This window comes from Carassius auratus, chromosome 30 (genome assembly GCF_003368295.1).
Source record: "Carassius auratus strain Wakin chromosome 30, ASM336829v1, whole genome shotgun sequence".
In the NCBI taxonomy this organism is placed as follows: domain Eukaryota; kingdom Metazoa; phylum Chordata; class Actinopteri; order Cypriniformes; family Cyprinidae; genus Carassius; species Carassius auratus.
In genome coordinates, this window is record NC_039272.1 from 5742720 (window position 1) to 5764218 (window position 21499).

The window sequence follows — 21499 nt, forward strand, 5'->3', positions numbered from 1 at the left end:
GCTTGTCAAGCCACGCCTCAGTCCACGTGCAAGTTCCTTTTACTCCGCTTTGGTGGGGAAACGTATAGATAACGACTGGAACAAAAATATGGTTTATGTAACGTTGTTGCACTCAGGGGCGTAGCAAGCTTTTCAAAAGTGTGGGGGATGGATGTGGTTTGTTTATAAACAATAGAAATGATGAACACATTGACAGAGGGGTACAAAATGCAGGGCTTAAAATTCTCTGGCACTGTGCGGGATTTCCGGCTTGCATTGTTTGGCTGGGAAAAACAAAAAATCCTACATTAAAAAAAGAAAAGAAAAAAAAATCAGAAAAGGGGAGAAAAAAAAAAACGCAAAATCAGAAAAGGAGAGAAAAAAACGCCCACACAAAGCTTTTTCTCTGGTGGTATAAATAATGTAACGATTTACTGTTTTTAAACATTAAAATAATATACACTTTAATTTCATAGTTCTTCAACAGGTATGCAAACAATATCCCAATAATAGCAATTAGCATTAGTCTAAAAAACGAAATATAATACCGAAAACACTCAACATGTCAACAAAACGATTAACAGAACATATTCCCAAACAAGCTTATTTAAAAACCTCTAAAGCATAAACACTCATTCAAAGTACCTGGAAAAGGGAGATGTAAATAACCATAAGTTCCCGCCTCCTCAGCACGAGCTGACCGATAACACTCCAAGAGAGGCGGGACTTAAGTCAGAACAGCCAATCATCAGCCGATCACACTCAAAGCCGGTGTCAAGTCTGAGAGGGAGGGGGGAGGAGGCAGCCGCGGCGAGCGCAGACACAGAGCGGTCAGAGAAACGGAGGAACGACTGTAGTAAGGCGTTTGTGCAAAACTGCGGAAAAACTGCAGAAAATGTGCGGGTGTCGAACCCTTTCACCGGGAAAAGTGTGGGTGTTAAAACCCCCACATCCCCCACGGGTGCGACGCCCCTGGTTGCACTAAGAATATTTCGATTTAGTGGCAAATTCATATTTTGTAGACTAATTTAAGCAACCAAAATATATTATTCTAAAATAAATACCTTTACTTACAAAGCTCAAATAACGCTATAGAGTTCAAATAAGGCTAACGTTTCTGTTCTATAGAATGATTCGGAAGAAAAAAATTATTTTTTAAAAACATTTAATAATTTTTTTTCAGTGCTAAATTAGTAAAATCTGTAAAAGTTTTTCCTAACACCCCTAAAAAAATCATATTTTCTCTTTTTTAGCTGTCGACAACCATGTAACTTAAATCCATAAGAGCTGGAGACTTTAATTAATAAATTCCATTCCATTAATTTATAGATTTCTATAAATTAAATAACCAGTAGACTTAACAACATTATTTTTTAAGTTTAACCCATATAACTAAACAACGTTTAGTGCCATTTTACTAGATTCTGCACAAACATTTGCATCTTTATATGCTGTTGATTGTGCTTTTCCAGAGTGTTCAGATTCACGGTTACTTTGAGACAAATGTGAAAGTAAATTCATTTTTAGTTAGGTATTTTTTTTTTTTATGAAGCAGCATATGATCACCACTAGATGGAGCGATTGCACCACAGAAGCATCAGGTATAAATCAAATTTTACACATTGTCATAGTTTGTTACAGTTAAAATGCGATTATATCCGTGGAAATTAAACCTTAAATGTATTTCCTTTAATTAATAATTTTAAGAAGCTGCACGCTGTTCTTGTATCAAAGCTGCAACATTTTTATATTTTACATTTTTTTTATTAAAATACATTAAACTCAAACCTACAGCTATTTGTGAAGCAGCATATATATATATATATATATATAATTACTTAAAGAGCGATTTGCACATCTTATTTATTTATTTTAATTTTTAAACTTGTAGAAACAAACAGAAACAGGAAAGCGAGACATTAATATATTCCAACAAAGAGCAATTATAAAAATAAGAACAGAAAACAAATATTCTGGATTTGTCTATGTCAAAGTATGATTTTGCGATTTACACACCTGTGCGCCTACAAAACGTTATTCGACGCAACATTTTTTAGACCCGCCCAAATTCTCTGGTTATCGAAGATGATTGGTTCCCGCACCTGTCACTTACGCAATGGGGACAGTTCTCCTGGCGCGTTGCAAACGCAGTCGGCACTTCACTCTTATTTTTATGATGAATTTAAATAGCTACGATTGTATATCGCAACTTCAGATATCATCTCGAAAGTGGAGGAAATAAAGTGGCAAATGCAACAGGAGTTGATCAAGTCGTAATTGTGCATGCTGGACTAAAATCTCAGCAATGTCGCTACTGTGCGTGCGAGGTAAGTGTTTTGGACCTTTAAATATTGATCCGTTTTCTTGTTATTGCATTTTCTTTCTTTTTTTGTATACATGTGTCTATGTCCATCTGTTTTGAAAAAGCGTGTAGTTGCTAAACTTGAAGTGCATCTAAAAGCAACAGGTTATGATGATGTTAAGTTATAACTCAAGAAAAGGTGAAACTTTCGATTAAAATGTTCAACACAGACTCGAATGTGTGTTATTGTGGATTGAATGCGACTCATCTTCCTCGTTAATGCGCTTAAGGGTTTTCCCGGTGCTGAGATGTTATTGCATGCATATGTGATCACCTGTCTGATTGTCTTACTGTACACTATGATTATGCATGACAACATACACACATTTTTACTTTGGACTATTGGATTTCATCCACCTGACTTTACCGTGGGTGTGTTTTTGTGTATTATGCTCTATAAGAGATTTCTGTAGCCTACCGCAAAAAATATGTCGACTGTACTTCACTGTTACTATTTTTTGCATATCTTTCTATATCAGAAATGTTAATTTCACAAGACCACTGGCTCCTGTGTGTTAGCCAATCAGAAAACTGGTGTGAGATTGGGATTTGGCTACCTGTTAGGCCAACAGTTATTAGATTAGGTATTGATATAGATTACAGTTGCTCATAAACAGAGAATCCTAAACATTAAACTTGATCACAGATTACTAATATACATTCTGCCACTGACGAATTGATACCTTAAACTTATAAAGGAGGAGACATTTTTTTTTCCCCAGCAAAAAATAAGTATTTTATCATTGCATTGGTGAAGGTACCTATTGCATATTTCAAGTCATGGATATAATAGACTTGAATGGGCTCTTTTGACTTGAGCCTGTAAGTAGCAACCCACTACATGCATGTTAGATCTTGTTACAAAAATGCATTATTTTTTCCATTTATTTATTTGAATCTCAACTTCTATTTGTAATTTGAATATCATAACTTGATTTAAACCTAGTCTCATATAGCATGGCCTTGTTTGAGGCTGAGACCAGTTTAAACCCTGACCCTGCAAGCTTATATACATCTGCTTGTGTTTTGCACGTGCATGCACCACTTACATTTCTTCAGTGGTATAAAAGTCTTATTTTATCAGTTCTGTTTACCTATCAACTATTGAAATCATTTACAGCAGCTAAATGTTCGGCTTTTTTTAAATAAGTGGTATGGGAAAACAGAATATTTGCAATGTGAGCATGATGGCAATTTTAAACTGTCTATAGGAGTTTCATCTCTTTATAAATCCAATGCAATTGATTTTAGTTTGCCTGGACTAGAGTAAATTGCTGTTCTGTGAGGTCTTTTGTGTCACAAATATATGTCATGCCTTCAGCAATCATGAGGGAGGAAGCACGTACAGAGAATCAAAAGAGACTGACATCTCTGATGATGAATAGAGAGATATTCTGGGGAAAAAAAGAACAAAATAAAAACGATTTGGTCTCATTGTGAATGTAACAGTGGATTATTATGTTTTGCCTTTTCTATCAGCATTTTGCTGCAGATTGCGTTTTACAGTTGAGTAACAAGAAAGGCATAGATAGGTATGGAGAAAGTGAATGCATGGGAATGTTTTAGCAGATTTGGTTTGCAGTGTTTTGTGCATTGCTGTGGATGGTTCAAGTTTGTTCTCCACATGTAGAGAGGAAGCACACAGGCACAAGGGGAAAGTGATAAGTTAGTATATAGCAGGATGCTGCTGTTGGGGGAAGGACAGAGCTTCAGTGTAATCTTCCAGCCATCTGGTGCTGTGTGTATGCGGCCTCAGCATCACATAAGCTCTCTACAGCCTCGGTTTATCCAGTCGGACAGAAAGAATGCATCTAATATCCTAGACCTATCCTTTTTTTTAAGATCTATAAAGATCTATGTCTCTTCCATTTTTTTCTGGAAAGATTGCGATTGTTTGAAATTTAGGTTATGGCATGTTGTCTTCACCAGGGTACTTCTGCCACATTGCTTTAAGACAGGGCTTTCAAACTTATTGTATTATTTTATATTACATGGAGCAGAAAATGCTGACTTTTTGTTCTAAACCGTGTTATTTTGTTATTAGTATTTAGGGTTGTAAAAAGGTGGAAGATTTCGGAAATATGTTGGACAAACTTTGGAAACTTTTTGGAAAATGTTTTTGGAATTTTCCAGGGATTTCTTTTAATAGTTTCCGTAAATTTACCAGAAATTATCCACCCCTTTGCAACCTTTGAGTTGCAAGTTTGAGGAATTTTGTGTGTTTTGTCACTTTTGTTTAGTAATTTTTTTTATTTTTTTATTTCAGTTAGTTATTATTTTCATCTAGGTTTTAAGTTGTCCAAATAATGTTTAGAATTTGTTTGATTGCAGCTTTATTGCAGTTAATGAATCATTAGTCAAAGCAAAACAAGCCAAAGCAAATTACTTAAAAATGATCTGGCAATGTTTTTTTTTCCTTTGCGCTTTATCTACAGCTTTTTTTCTCTACCCACTAACAGCAGACATGCACTACCTGTCAAAAGTTTTTGAACAGTAAGATTTGTAATGTTTATTTTGTTTATTTTTTTTTTTTTATAATTCTCTTCTGTTCACCAATCCTGCATTCATTTGATCCAAAACACAGGAAAAGCAGCAATATTGTAAAATACTTTTACTATTTAAAATAACTGCTTTCTTTTTTTATATATTTTAAAATGTGTATATATGTGTATAGATGTATATTTTAAAATGTATTCCAGTCTTCAGAGTCACATGATCCTTCAGAAATCATCCTAATGCTGATTTACTGTTCATTAAATATTTATTATTATTATTATCAATATTTAACATAGTTGAGTAAATTTTTTCCAGGATACTTTGAATAGAAAGATCTAAAGATCAGCATTTATCCTAAATAAAAAGCTTTTGTAAAATGATGGATCCCCTAGCACCCCCCTAGAAGATTCCCAGATCCTATAGTTTTAAAATGTGTGTTTTTTTGATAGGTGTAAAAATACACCTTTGTTTGACTCGATTGGTTTTGGACTGTCATGCTCTTGTGGAGCTATGAGCCAGTCAGTGTATTCATAAAGTCATTTTCTGTGGTTCCAGACTAATTAGTCACTTGACAATTGTGATTACGTCAAATCATGATTGAGTCCAAATATTCTGCGTCCCTTGAACAAGGATGGCTGAATTTGGGGTCTTGTGGCAGCTAAACAGCTGTCATTAAAATGCAGTGTGAATGTGAATTTTTCCAGGAAGACCTAGTGGAAATCTTTTGGGAGAGGTTTATTGAACCCTGTCCTTTGTTTGAACTCACTTGACATATGTGCATAAATCCTCAGCAGTGTTTTATCTGTATTTTTTCCCTTTCATCAGATATTCTATTGCTTAAAAAAAATGCAATTTGTGGTTTTCACTTACTTGTCTTTTTCTCTCTTCTTTTCAGTGAAAAAGGCTAAGCTACAAGGACCTCCAGGTAAGGGACTGTTTGCCTTATGAATTAAATTGTGGCTCTACAATTACCCTGGACACAAAGAGGAAAAAATAACACATCGTTCAGTCAACTGTCATTCACATGAGTGTTTGGTGCTTGAATCAGACTCACGCTGCGGCCCAGTTTGGCGCGGTGAACTGGTTTTCTTGTTAGCCAGCAGGCAAGCACTAGACTGTCAGGGGATATTCACTCTACTATAACACACCTTACACTCTACACAGGAGAGATACAAACACACACACATTTAAGTGTGGTGTTTGTCTTTTAGAATTAGAATAAGCTTTATGGAAGAGCAATTACATTAAGTTTTATAGTTTATCAGTATCATCTGATATTAGATATTTAATATCTAATATTTGTGCATGTTCTTTTTCCTATTTTTCATTTAGATTCTCTTGATATCTTTAGCAATTTTTTTAATCAAAATTATTGATTTAAATTTTCAGTATTTAATTTTTTTCATTTATTCAGGAAAAGTAGTATAGAATTTTATAACAGCAAGGCTGTTTATCCATTTTCTGGCATGAAAATAATCTGTCCCAGTTTTATGCAAGTAGAGACTTGTACAATTTTGCCATAAAAGAGTTTAGCTATTTTTGTATTCATATGTTAACAAATAATAATAATCATAAAAACAATATTGTATAATTTTAACTGCTGTATTTTTGTTTCTATTTAGTTTGTAACTCTTGTATTATTTTAATTCATTTTTTGTCATGCGATAGCCTTAGATGCTGACATGGCAATGAAAATAAATGACATAGCAGCCAAAATGTTAATATTGGTGCATCCCTGAAAAATGCACACAAGCTTTTTCAGTCATTTCTGAATTAGTTTTGGGATTACATATTATAATCTGATGCATGTGGGCATACAAAAATGGCAAGAGATGGCTACAATCTCCAGTTTGAGTCAAGCTGCAGAGGTTTATAGCAGTCTGCCAGTGAAAGGTTGTGTTTATGAGGTACCTAGCTGCTAGAATGTGTGATTACATATTAACATGTTAACATGCTAAACAGAACAACATCAGCTCGACCCATGGCATGAGTTTGGGGGCAGAATACCTGTCCACGCGTTGACAGATGGGGATTATTCAAATTAATTTGAAGACAGTCGCTATTCCTTTAATTCTCATAGAATCACAAAACCAGTCATAAGTGTTAATTTTCCGAAATTTAGATTTATGCATGAATAACTAAGCTTTCAATTGATGTATGCTTTGTTAGGATAAGAGGACAATATTTGGCTGAGATACAGCTATTTGAAAATCTGGAATCTGAGGGTGCAAAAAAATCTAAATACTGACAAAAAATTGCATTTGAAGTTGTCCAAATGAAGTTCTTAGCAATGCATATTGCTAATCAGAAATTAAGTTGTAATATATTTACAGTAGGAAATGTACAACATATCTTCATGGAACACTTAATATCCTAATGATTTTGGCATAAAAGAAAAATCAATCATTTTGACCCATGCAGTGTTTTTTTGGCCATTGCTACAAATATACCCCAGAGACTTATGACTACTTTTGTGCTCCAGGGACACATATATGTACTTTCTGTATGCATATATGTGTGTTTTTATTACTGGATGAGAACATCATATATGCATAATTCATGTACTCTTGATTGACCTCATGTAGAGTGACTATTCCATAAATGAGACAGAGAGAGAGAGAGAGAGAGAGAGAGAGAGAGACAGCAGCAGAGCATCAGTCTGTGTCTGACTCCCAAATGAACAGAGGTCTGTCTGAGTGACACAGAAGCCCATAGAAATCTAATCTATTGCTAATAACAGAAAAAGCCTTTTCAGCCTCTTCTCTGAGTGTCCCACCCACATCGCCAAATTCAATACTGTGCTAGAATCAAATGCAGTTTGACTCCTAATAAGATTCTATTATCTTTGTTGCAGAGGGATTCTTACGGAAAAGTGAAAGTGGTTCACATTAGTTAAACAGCTGGTGATGCTTAATTGCATCAAATGAGGAAGATTATTATTGAGACGGGTGTCTAAATCCCTGCTCTAAACATGCATGCGTTTTTACCTGAAGATATTTCATCTTCCTTTTACATTGATGGCTTGCACAATGTATATCATGATGTGCAGACTACCATTCAAATATTAGGGCTTTGTCTCTGTTAAGATTTTTTAAATTGCTATTATTATAATTATTTTTAAAGTGGTCTCTTATACTAACTAAGGATGCATTTATTTGACCAAATATGCAGTAAAATATTACAGTGAAATATTAGGCTGTTTTGATTTTAAAATAACAGTTTTCTATTAAAATATTTTGAAATGTTGTTTATTCCAGTGATGGAAAAGATGAATCCACAACCATTACTCAGTGTGTCACATGATCCTTCAGAAATCATTTCAATATGCTGATTTGTTGCTTAAATAACAGTTTTTATTATTGTTGAAGACCGCTGTGCTGCTAAGCTTATTTTTCTGGAAATGCTACTTTTCCAGGGTTAGCTATTTATTAAACAGAAGGGGAAACTTTTGAAAAACTGAAAACTGTTGTTGCATTATAAATGCCTTTTGTTTAGTTTAGCGTATCCTTGCTGAATAAAAATATTTATTTTCTCTTCTCTATAACATTGACTAGATTTATTGCCTTCACTTAACTGTTTTATATTTAACATCATGTGGGAGTGTTTTTCCAAATAGCTTGAAAATGTCAGCTGTATAGGCCTGTATGAATATGACTTATTTATTTACGTAAGTCATCAAAAATGAAATATTCATCAGGTTAGGCGTCCCTGGGAGCCCCTGTGCACTCTGGGACAGTGAGAGAGAGTGAGAGCGTATAAAGGAATCTTGTGAAAGGAAGAGTGTAAAGATGTACCCACGAAAGAGTCTGACGTACATAAGAGTAATTAGAGATTCAGAGTTATATGAATATTTGATCATTTCCCTGCTTCTAGGCCCAGATAAAATCACAAAAATCACACCTCGTTTCTGTATTTCCATTCATTTCCGACTTCTTTTTCCTTCAGATATATTTCAGCTGTTCTGAAGCCTATCTGTAGGATTGCATGTTACGTGATCCACAAATTGGAAAGATAAAGTTAAAGTTTAAACTTTTCTGTTGCCTTCAGATTTTTAAAAACAGATATAAGTGCATATTTCCTCACGAAATGTAGATTTCAATCTGAAGCACACCCTACTGTTTTGGACAGCAAAATAACTTTGTGCATTTTTTTTTTTTTTAGTCAATATCAGAGATGTATAGCTATGCAAAGTTAGTCGATCCTGTAATATTTGCTCTACCATTTCAGCTGAATCCCTTTTAACCCTTTAACTTTAACAATGACAGACCCGCACACACATACAGAAGTCAGTCCTCCACTGACTTTTTCTGTCTTCTCCAACTCTATCCTTCCATCTCTCTCTCATTCAGCCCCAATCCTGCTCTGCATTACGGTGCAGGTCGCATCAAGAGCGGGCTGCAGAAGCTGTGTCCCTCTCTGCTGAATCCACGGGGACAGAGATTACACCGAGGGTCTTATAGCCTGTCTGCAGAGAGAAATTGGAGGAATTCTCATTAAACTAGCATTACCTCTTGAGAAAAGCTGTCTAGTTCTCACCTAGACAAACACGTGATGCTTGACCATCCAGGATTATATTAGCACCAATGTATGCACACACACATTTAGAGGACAGTTTTATTGCTCAACTGTTGCGCTTTTAAAGCTCAGGAGACTTTTTAATGACTTCATTTTAACTATCAGTTTTCTCAGATGTTCTCCTTAGATGGAAAATATATAAAATAACGAAGGTGACCGTTGTGTAAATGCAGTTAGAGCAGCGAAATAAGTGTGGATTGCATTCTGTGAATATAAACTGTTGAGATTTCTTATACTAATGGCCAAGTGAACTATTAATTTTGAAAAATTACAGTACAGAATCAGGGAGAATATTACTAAGTTCAGATATATTTTTTAAATGGAATAGTTTCAAATTATTGTGATATATTTAAGGTAAAATAAGTGTTAATGTTTGACATTGATGCATAGATGGATATAAATGCAAATGTTTGCAACTTACGAAAAAGCATCATAAATTGAGTTCATATCATTTGAGAATTTGTAATTTTATGGTGATCTACTACTTTTCTGTTGACTAGAAGAAACAATTAACTCAGGATTCATGAGACTGTTGAAATAAAACAAGAGCGAAGGACAGAAAGCCTTTCGAGAGGTGGCCAGTATTCAGGTGATTTTATTGAGCATATTCTTTGAGTTGTTTTAAGAAAGCTCTCCTTGCAAGACTGTACAAAATGTAGCTTGGTTTCTGTGAGGGCTTCTCAGGGCCAAACGCCTTGATTGGATGAATAATGCCGCTGTAAATAGAAATGTCATCGAGCAATCGTCTGCTGATTAATTTCCGCAGCTGAGAAGTTCAGCCCATGCTGATATTTATGAGCTAAATTTAGAGTAATCACAGGGTCATAAACACATTGTTTTCTAGAAATAATATCCTCTTGAAACCAATAGTATTTTCTGGAAATAAAAATACTCTATCTGAAATGAATATTGTTCAGAATAATCCCTTTTTTGTCCAATTTGATAATGCTGCTTCCTCTCTCCCTCTAATTGTTTTTCTCTGCTTGTGCCATTTTCTATTAAAAATTCACCCTTGTGAAATGAGTTTTGCAGTCTTTGCTAGTTTGGTCATCTGTTTTGAGGTCTTCATAAGAACATGTCATTCAGTACACAGAGTCCTGGGTCAAGATTGATTAACTCTTATTATGCTCAGTGTTAATTAAACCTGCTTGGTTTCAAATGCCTATTGTATTTCATATAAGTGACAACATTGTGATTAACCAGTTGATAGCAGATTAAAAAGCTGTGTGTCAAAAATATTCAAATAAATGTTGTTCTTTCTATTTACCCCAAAAAAGTACTATAAATTGTACAAAAATATTAAGTAGCACAACTATTTTTAATGCTGATGATATTAAGAAATTATAATATTCAGATATTTCTTGAGCACCAATTCGGCTTATTAGGTATGATTTCTGAAGGATCATGTGACACCGAAGACTAGATTATAATGGCAAAATTCCATAAAATTCCGTTTCAGGTATAAATAAATACTTTTTTTTGCCTTTATGCAGCCTTAAGAGCATAAGAGACCAACCCCAAACTTTGAGACGCTATTTTAATTGCCATGAAAGTATGAAAAGGCTTTAATATGGTAGATGACTTGGCATGCAACACTTTTTATGTCCTTGGCCTGAAAAATGTTGAAGACCCCTAACCTTTAAATATGGACCATAAGGTGAATCTGCCCCACTTACACATTATGTGTGCAGTCTGAAAAAGGCCTTCAAATGATTTTAGACATGTCAGACTTACATGAACTAAATGGAAAGTAGGACAAGTTTTTAAACCATATTCAATTTTGTATGTGTAAAAAGATGAATGTGGGTTGGCCCTTTTGTGTTTTCTTGGTGTGTGCGTTATGTTTTTTGTAAAGTCTTTTTCTCTGAGAAAGAAGGATTGATGGAGCCTTACATTTCTTGCATTTCTCAGTTTTAAGTTTTTTAAGTTTTTCCCTTGCACAAAAGTTTCACGTACTGTATACACCATTTTCAAAACGATCCGCGTTTACACATATCCACGAAAACGACCAAAAACGCTGTATTACGTATGCCAGGCCAGTAGATGACTCTGTCAACTTATTAGTAAACCGCACCTGTAAGAAAGTGACGATTATGTTGTATTATAAAACGGATAATTCTGGTCCTTGATTCTGATTGGTTGAGCCACATTGGAACTGAAGCTGTTGTAAATTACTCTACAAACACACCTTTGTTTATTTCTGTGTGTTGCTCGGCAACCACTTTGTTGGAACCACAACTGTTTCTGATAAACTACATTTGGTGGAAGAATACTGTTTTTATTAATATCATTACACTTTATTTGCTGTTTTATTCTGTGAAACCTTACTACATATATGGAATAACCATTTTATAAAAGCAATTAGCCCTGGGACTCTGCTTCGCATTGAGCCTAACATCACTACAACTACAAAAAAAAAACCCTAACAAGTACCACGCACGTGCATGACGTCAGCGTTTTCAAAGATTCCCGTTCAAAAACATGCACTTTGAAACCCGTTTTCAAAAATGTCATGTAACTGAACAGGCAAAATGCATAAAAAAAATCTCAGAAGATCAAGTGATATTTGTCTATATTTTTCAAATCAAAAGTTTGTTATCCTGAAAAATTTTTCTCAGACCATTTAATAATGAGATTGTACAGAGAACAGGTTTTATAAAGAGATGATAGAAGCACTCACATGTGTCTTTATATTCCTCTGTACTCATTGCTCTCGTGCAGCTCTTGTGGCACTTTATATCTAGGTTTAATTATGCCTGCTTGTTTTGACCTCCGACAGCCTATTTCAACCCGTCTGTGTTGCTGCACATAATAACTATTGCATTTACATAAAACCATGAATATTTAACACACACTTAGAGGTGAATGTCACATCTCAATTTTCCATTACAATACTTGTCGGTTTGATATGACATCACATGAGTTGGTTTATTTAATATAGCAAAAGATGGATTGCTCAACTAAATCCTGTATTCCTTTGCATGATGAAGTAGTTTCCTTTAAAAAGAGCGTTTAGTGACCAGTACAACTTCTGAAATGTTGTCTTTTGTTTTTCATGGAAGGAAGCCATACAGCTTTAGAATAACATTAGGATAAGACACTTGTTTTGAGGGGTGAACTATATGAAACTGGTAGACTTTTTAATGTTCTAACCTTTTTGTAATATTATTATTATTTTTTTTTGCAGACAAGTTTAATGTGTACGTCACGTTGAAGGTCCAGAATGTTAAAAGCACAACCATCACGGTGCGAGGAGACCAGCCTTGCTGGGAACAGGACTTTATGTTGTGAGTAAATCTGCCTAAATTTGTGCCTAATGAAAGAGTCCTACACTGAAGGACTCAAAAAACACTCAAAACTACTTTGCTGTGGAAAATGGAAGATTGTTTTTGAGCACATCAAACTGGGTTTGCAGATGTGTTCTTTGAAACAGAAAACAATTTATTTTAGGAGAGTGTAAAATTGTATATTTTAGAAGAGTTAGAACTGTTATGTTCTGTATACCTTCACATAGTTTTTTTTTTTATTATTAAATTGCGCACACACATTTCACTTTGTCCTACCTTCTCTTAACTTTGACCCTCTTGTGTTGCAGTGACAAATGTTCAATAGCTTTTTGATGGGCTCTCGGGAGGTTTTGTGAGTCCTAGAAATTGTCCCTGATTTTCAGATTGTTCCAAAGAGAATTTTGGCAATTCTTCAGGAAGAATTCTGAGAATCAGAGAAAGAGGGAGGGAGCACAAAACACAAGGACTGACAATTAAAGTTTTTAGTTCTATTCAAAAATCACATTTGTTCATTCTCCACCAGAGATATTAATTTCTTGTTTCCCAATATGGTCAGTAATCTAATCTAAATAGTGTTTAAAGAAACACATTTATTTGACATTATTACAGATTTTTTCACATTTGTCTTGAGTGACAATGGTGAGAGAAGGGTTCATTTCAGTCTGTTTCGCATACAGAGCTCTTGAAGCCAGATCTATACTGTTGCATGATTTTTGAAGATTAAAAGACTCAACCCTATTTATTGTAATTGGACTAAAATAGTAAACCTGGGGGGGAAAATGTTACTTCTTTATGTTTTGGGGCAATTTCAAGAAATAATATGTGAAACTGTCATTAGTTTGATTATGTTTACTATTGTTAAATGATCTGGTGTTGTGTATATTTTATATATGCTGATATGGGGTCTGTAAACATGTGAACTGTAAACAAAATTGACAGTAAAGACAGTTGTAACATCAAACACATATATGTGTTTCAAAAGATTTATATTAAAAAAAAGCTCCTCTTTTGAGCATTCTTTTAATTGAAGAATCTTGAAAAAATGTATCAGATTGATAATAAGAAATGTTTATTGAGCAAATCCTAAAATCAAAAGCAGTGTGTCTTTTACCGCTTGGAGAGCGCGTTGTATAATTCTAGGGATAGTGTGTTAGGATTCTAGGCCAGTGGCTCAGTTTGTGTGTGTGTTCTATTCAGACGGAGATCCTCTGTGCCTGGATTACTGTCCACCTGCTCAGCAGGTTAAAGTTGAGGGATTGAAACAGCATTGTGTGTGTAGAGGATAGAAGGATGAAGAAAGGGAGAGGTACTGATAGAGAGAAGCTGTGAGGAGGAGTAAATGTGAAAGGGCCGTTAGTGTGTCATTATGCAGAAAACTGTCACACTATCATATTTAGACTAGAGCGGATGCAATATTCCCAGCTATCAGTACTGTCTTTGTGGCTAGACTCTGCCTTACAGCCATGAGTAGATGCCTAGTTTAAATATACTTTCCAGATATGACTGGCGAAATTAACTTATCATCTGTCCAGGGAGAGGGGCATCTCCAATAATAGATTAGGTTACAAGTGTTTATCCAGGTTGGATACTCACAAACAAATGCATAGTCTCACGAGTTTTCCAATATATAGTCTGCCATAAAATAATTTTTTTTTCACATCCGAAAGTAGAAAGAACAGTGCGTCTGCAGCAGTTAATGTGTCTTGGAATTATTTTATTTTATTTTATTTTATTTAAATTGTATTTAAATTTAATTTAATTTAATTTTATTTTATTTAATTGTATTTAAATTTTATTTAAATTTTAATTTATTTTAATTTATTTTAATTTATTTTAATTTATTTTATTTTATTTTATTTTATTTTATTTTATTTTATTTTTTTAATAACTGTGTTTTGGTTTAGTTTTGGAACATACTATTTGAAAACAGTCAAACTGCTGTGTCTATGTTAATATCACATTTACCACGAATTGGTTATTAAATTGCTATATTAAAATCAAATATCATGTACATGTGTCTCTCAAATGATATATAAAAAAATATATTTGTTTATCAATTCCTTTAATTAGTTCAACAAAGAGCAGTGTCACTTTTTAATCGGGCTGCTGTACAGAGAAGAAAATGTTTTCCAGTTAGTTTCTGAATTGTGGGGTTGTGTTACCTGAGGTCATAACAGTATAATAAATCAGTCGATATGGACTAATATCTGCCCTCTCATAAGAGGCTTACAGTACATGCCCAAAATAGAGGCTTTTTTGTGTGTTTGTATGTGTGTTTGTATGTGTGTGTGTGTGGTGTGTTTACTGTGTAATTCTTCTTATGTGACACTTGAAAAAAAATACATATTTTTAAAATAAAAATACTTGTAAATAATTACTAGTGACATGTTAAGGTCAAAAGACAGCAAAATGAAAATATTTGCTTTAAAATACAAATTCTTACAGTCGTCAAACACAGCAACATGAAAATGATGTGAATGAAAAATGTTTGCGTCACTGTCAGGGCAAATTCTGATCTTGTGGAGCGGTACAATGCCATCTGATTATGTAACGTGAAGATTAAGATTACTAACAGCTGGATTATATCGTAGATAATGATGGACACCAGTATAATGGATACGTTTTTCATTACATCTGTCATTTACATCTGCTTTTTATTATTAAACACAGGATACTGACTACATTAAAATGCACCTGTATGAAAGAGAGAGCTGTGTTGCAGTATTATGTTTGTTGTTTTATTTGTTTTTCTTGACCAGTGTATGTTTTCAATGTTTCATTTGCTGTAAAACTGTAAGATTGAAATAATTTAATGAAATTATATAAAACAGTATTGTGGTCAAGCCCTGGATTCACTAGAAAACCATAAGTGTTTTTTTTTTCCCGTGTTTGTGTGTTAGTAGAATAAGTGTACATTGTCAGGTGTGTGTGTGTGTGTGAGAGAGTGTGTGGGGATAAAGAGGATGAGTGTGGAGCATTTATCTGCTCTTTGAGGGGTTAAACTAAGCCACGTGCTGACCTCACATGGCAGGCATCAGACTAGCAAAGAGACAAGATGAATTGATAGCAATAGACAAAATGAGAGAGAGATAGACAAAGAAACCATTTGTTGAGAGACTTTCTCGAATTGCAAGCATTTAATCTTGTACAGAGGAATATTAGTCAATACTGCTGTTCAGAAGTTTGCTGTCTGTAAGATTTTTTACAGTAAAAACTGAAATATTGTGAAATATTATAACTTTTTTTCTTAGAATCACTAAGGAAGAGAGGGATAGAAATGGAAATATTTAGAGGAAGCACGACTCTTGACAGACTCAATGTTCTGATCGTGGTGTTCGGAGAGACGCATGATGAATTCCCGCTCCTCCTCCTCTCCCGCCTCTTAATATAATTACTGTGTCTTTATATTGAATATGTTTGTGAGGAATTAGCCTGGTGTGTGCAAGGAAAACATTTTTGCTGGAGTATGAGCTTGACATTATTATTGTGGATATTGAGAGATGTTCAGGGAAAATTTGAGGTGAAGAAACTGTTAACACTAAAGCAGGAGACTCTTTTATCTGAATTATTTCACTCCTTAATAATGAACATTTTTACCCTCATTTTGTTTCTCACTACATAATTCCATTCCAAAAAAAAGTCAATTTAATAATTCATAATTCAATCTTTATGATCCGTACAAAATACTTGAATGCCCATTTCCTCAATCTCCCCACCATTGGTAAGGCTATTTTTAGAGTCTCCCCTAAAAGACACTGATGAAGTGTCTTGAACTCACCGGGAGGTGTGGGTGAATTGGGAGAGTTCAGAATTGGTGCATTTCTTTGTGATATTTGTTGATGGTCTGATCTCTATTTCTGTGTCTCTATCTGTGGCCCAAGTGAGATTAATCGACTGGACCTGGGTCTGGTTGTGGAGGTGTGGAGTAAGGGACTCATCTGGGACACTTTAATAGGAACAGCATGGATCCCACTTAACACCATCCGCCAATCAGATGAGGTAAGTGAGTACCACCAGCCAATAGGAATGAAGAGATGTACTCCCTCGACAGTTGTTAAGACCGTCTGAGTCATGCCCGGAGCTGAGGTGGGTGGGGAGTGCAGTGCAAATGGTGAGAATGACGAAAACATAGCCTGAATTGTTTCCAACTGGACACTTTATGGAATAACCCCAAGTTATCCATCAGAGGCGGTCAATTAAAGGAATAGTTCACCTTCAAATTAAAATTTGCTGAAACTTTACTTATCCTAGGCCATCTAAGATCTTGATGAGTTAGTTTCTCCATCGCAGCAGATTTGAAGAAATTAAGCATTACGTCTTCGGCCAATGGATCTTCTGTAGCAAATGGGTGCCGTCAGAACGAGAGTCCAAACAGCTGATAAAAACATTATCAGAATGCAGTGAAAGCTTCACTGAGATGTTTTAACGTCAAGCCGTTGATTCAGGCTAAAATGTGAAAACCCATCTATAATGCTTTCTTCAGTGGATAAGTTGTCTCATCTGAATCAGGAGAGAACAAATGCACAATTCAAACAAAATCAGTTCAAAACACCGTCAGAATTTGAATGTTAGAGGACAAGGGTTTCATGTTTTCAGCAAAAAAATATTAAAATGTAGTTGAATCAGTTAATGCACCCCTAAATTGACTGTGAACAAATACAGTCAAAGTCTCCTTGCTGGAAAGAGATCCCTTATGACTTTAAACATCTAAAAGCACCCCCGCAGACCATTTGTGACTCTGGAGCACAAAAGCAGTCTTAAGTCGCAGGGGTATATTTGTAGCAATAGCCAAAAATACATTGTAAGGGTCAAAATCATAGATTTATCTTTTATGACAAAAATCATTAGGATATTAAGTAAAGATCATGTTCCATGAAGATATTTTTTAAGTTTCCTACCGTAAATGTATCAAAACCTGATTTTTGATTAGTAATATGCATAGCTAAGAATTCATCTGGACAAATTTAAAGGTGATTATCTCAATATTTTGATTTTTTTTGCAGCCTCAGATTCCAGATTTTCAAATAGTTGTACATCAATGGAAAGCTTATTTATTATGATGCAAAATCTTATTTTTTAAAAATTGACCCTTATAACTGGTTTGTGGTGCTTTGGTCACATTTGTTTGTGTTCTCTCGCTACACTGTATCTCTGAGTCCGAGTTGGCATGACTTACAGGTCTCTCTGTCTCTCTTTCTTTAGGAGGGGCCTGGAGAATGGACCTCACTGGATTCTGAGGTTCTGATGAAGGAAGATGAGATATATGGCACTAAAAACCCCACTCCTCACCAAGTGCTGCTGGACACACGCTTTGAGCTCCCTTTTGGTAGTTCACATATAATAGAATAGAATATGCCTTTTTTTTTTAAATTTTTATATGTACTTTTTTACTTGCTTTTCTCAGACCTCTTAGAACAGATTCTAAGCAGTTCCTGCCACAAAACTAAATTCATCGATTTTTAAGTGACTTGAGTTCTTTTTAGAGCCACTTTATGATATAAAAATCTAAATGAATTAGGAGATGTAAATGGAGAACATCTGAGGAAAAAAGAGAGGAAGGGTGCTGATGTATTTGCGATGTTGCTGCAGTAACCTCTGTGTCTCATGCTATATTGAACACTTTGAATACAGAACTGAGTGCTGTGTGGCCAGAAAAACTGGAAGGAAAGAGCAAGGGATGCATTGGAACAGTGGACGCTGGAGTTTTATCTAAAGATATCTATAGACTTTCTTTCCCTCTTATTTCTGTATTATTTGTTTGCCTGTGCAGATATCCCAGACGATGAGGCCCAGTACTGGACTAGAAAGCTGGAACGCATCAACTCTATGAGGATACATGATGAGGTACAGACTGTGTGTTTAGATGGAGAAGAGATGCATGAATATGTACAGTAAAAGTAACATGGTTACCACTATTCAGATTTTTTTTTTAAAATGATGCAATCTTTTAAAATTGGGATTATATGAATTCAGCTATTGCCTGAAAAAAAATTCTCGGAATCTTTTCTTATATGTGTGTCTGTGTGTAAATGTATATGTATGTGTATGTGTTGTGTATATGTATGTATGTATGTATGTCTATTTGGTATTTTGCTCTCATCAATATTGCATTGGTACTCCACAAAAAGGAATTCTGCAGGTTAGTTAAAATAATGAAGTTCTACTGCCTTCTGCTGTGAGCTTGGAGCTATTGCAAGGCCTTTACAGTTGTGCTGTCAAAAGAGCACTTATGTGTGCTGGAGGGGAAGATTAGTGCCCATGAACATCACTTCTGATTAGTTATATATAATTCCTAGCAGACATTGTTTATTGTTATTTTAGCCAGCGCTATAAGTAATTAAATATGTTTGAGTAAGCCTCTAGACTTTTTGATTCACCTCATTTATGAAAATACACAGGAATTGTTAGCTGATGGCTTTTGACCTTTTTGTTAACTCCCCTTATGTTTGTTATTTATTTATTTTTTATAGTGTTCACTGCAAGATGAAGCACAGAGAAGACAGCTGCCACCCGTGCCTTCCCAGTGCTGTAAGTATCTGTTTTTAGCCTTTACTATGGGAAAAGAAATGTTATTATGTGAGTCCCCTTTTAGCCACTAGATGGCAGTAGTTTATAGCTGTTGTAATGCATGTTGCCCTGATGATTATGGCAGTGAGTTTTTTTCGTTCTGTTTGTTGTATTAATATTGCAAGTGTCAAGATTTACTTTTGCTTAAAAGGATAGTGCACTCAACAAATGAAGATTCTGTCATTTACCTTCAAGTTTACTTAAACCTTTATTGCTTTCTTTTTTCACTTGGAACATACAAAACCGTGTTAGTTAGAGTTACCCCATGATAGTCAATATTTACTTTCATTGTATGGACAATGTAACATTCTTTGCATTTACTTTCTTGTTCCATGGAAAAGAAATGTCTTATAGATTTGTAACAACCTGCATTTTAATAAATAATTGCTGAATATTCATTTTTGGTGACCTGCCCAACCGTGAAATAATTTAATGAAATATTTTGTAACAAAAAATACAGAAGCAGATTTCGGATATCAAATAATTAAGAAAGCAGATATGCATACTCTAACTCTTTAAAAACTCTAAGTGGGTTATGCAATTACTCTTACAATAAGGTTGTATGATTTTAGGGTTTTCATGAAAATACTTTTGTCTCATTATTAGTTCTTGCTCACTAATGTAGGTATTTAATGTTATCAAATGGAACCTCGTTGTAAAGCATTATCATTATATCTATCTTCTGCTGTTTTAATTTCTCCACACCACAAGGCAATTGGACATACTTTGGATGGAATGATCAGCAGAGTATGTACTTCATGTGTGTTGTTACTAATCATCATTTCACTTCCTTTCTTCTTTCTTTCTTTTAACATTTATTATTTATAGAGAGATTAAATAAGGTTTGGTTGGAGGCACTTGTATTGGAATATTTGATTTACATTACACAAATTTGTACACATATTTTGAGAGTGAATAATATGTTCATACTACACTTTTCACTCCTTTGACTTCCATTCGTTCATATGCCAATTTAGGAGAGCGGAAATGCAAGCTCATGCGAAGAAGTTGTGACTAACAACAGATCAAAATGTCAAGGCATGACCTTGTAGTTGAATTAAAACAACAGAAATGTAAAACTGCACTGCAGAATTGGAGGAATGGGAAGTAGATTGTATGGTTTTACATTTTGGATTTATCATTATTTGTTATGTGTTGAATTTATGTTTTATTGAAAGATGTCACGACCATTGCAGTGTCTAAGGACATTTTATTTAATGCTCAAAGTCTAGTCTGACCGCAGTTTTAAATCTTTCCATAATGCTTATATTCTTAAAATTAATTATAATTGTGCCATATGGTATTCATTTCCAAACTAACATTTGTTTTATTTATTTATTATATAATTTTTATGACAACATTTTGTTTTCATTGGTAACTTTACTATTATTGTAGAATTTTGAAAATATTAATAAAAACAAATGTGTTTATGTGCCCAAGCTACTGATTAATAATGTACATAAAACAGGATATGTATATGCATATGCAAACTTTCAATTTCAATTGTTCTAACTCCTTTCCTATTTTGGTTATTCATCGTTCCTTCATTATGCGTATATTTGTGCTTCATGAATGTATTTGTTATGCATGTGATTTGTATTTAGAAATATGTAATTGATAAATAACATCTCCATTAACTTTTTTGACACCATAACTTAAGCTTAAATCTTAAAAAGATGCCATCAAATTTTCCCCACCATTTTATATTTTTAAATTTAACTTGTATGCAGTGTTGTGACAGAACCTTTTAAAAGTAAAAATATTATTAATATGAACTTTTATGAAAAACATTTTTAACATGTTTAAAATAATTTATGCAGGAGTATAGCATATACCACAATTATCACTGCTTTAACATCATCATTGGAGTCTCTGCAACCATGTCATTTAATTAATTTAAAGTCTTAGGTAAAGTCCTCCCTGACCACACTTTTAATCACTTCTGTATTTCATTGTGCTTTAGATTTTGATGACCATGACATCACTGTGGATGACAGGGACAGTGATTACCGCAGTGAGACAAACAGCAGGCCTCCACGATACCACACCACAGCTCAACCCAATTCCTCAGTACATCAGTACCCTATTGGCCGAAGATTACAGAATCAGGCATTGTCAAAAGAGTCTAGAAAAGACTCTATCCAGAGCTATGACTTGGATTTTAGAGAAGGACAGGAACAGAGGTATGTTTGAGGTAACACTTGATTACACAAATACATGTACAGCGTGGCAT

The 21499-nt window shown here is 34.5% G+C and overlaps 1 protein-coding gene across 1 annotated transcript; it reads left to right on the plus strand.

The window, feature by feature from the left end:
* Nucleotides 1-2106: 2106 nt before the first annotated feature.
* LOC113049936 (protein unc-13 homolog B-like) lies at nucleotides 2107-21459 on the plus strand. Its single transcript, XM_026212680.1, has 8 exons — nucleotides 2107-2306; nucleotides 5733-5762; nucleotides 12600-12699; nucleotides 16581-16698; nucleotides 17902-18025; nucleotides 18470-18543; nucleotides 19170-19227; nucleotides 21230-21459. The coding sequence occupies exons 1-8, from the start codon at nucleotides 2285-2287 to the stop codon at nucleotides 21457-21459; spliced, it is 756 nt and encodes a 251-aa protein (XP_026068465.1). The 5' UTR covers nucleotides 2107-2284.
* The last annotated feature ends 40 nt before the right edge of the window (nucleotides 21460-21499 follow it).

Coding starts and splice junctions, on each gene's coding strand:
- LOC113049936 (XM_026212680.1), top strand. CDS start 2,285: ATGTCGCTACTGTGCGTGCGAG. Junction 2,307..5,732: donor GTCGCTACTGTGCGTGCGAG/GTAAGTGTTTTG, acceptor TCTTCTTTTCAG/TGAAAAAGGCTAAGCTACAA. Junction 5,763..12,599: donor TAAGCTACAAGGACCTCCAG/GTAAGGGACTGT, acceptor TTTTTTTTGCAG/ACAAGTTTAATGTGTACGTC.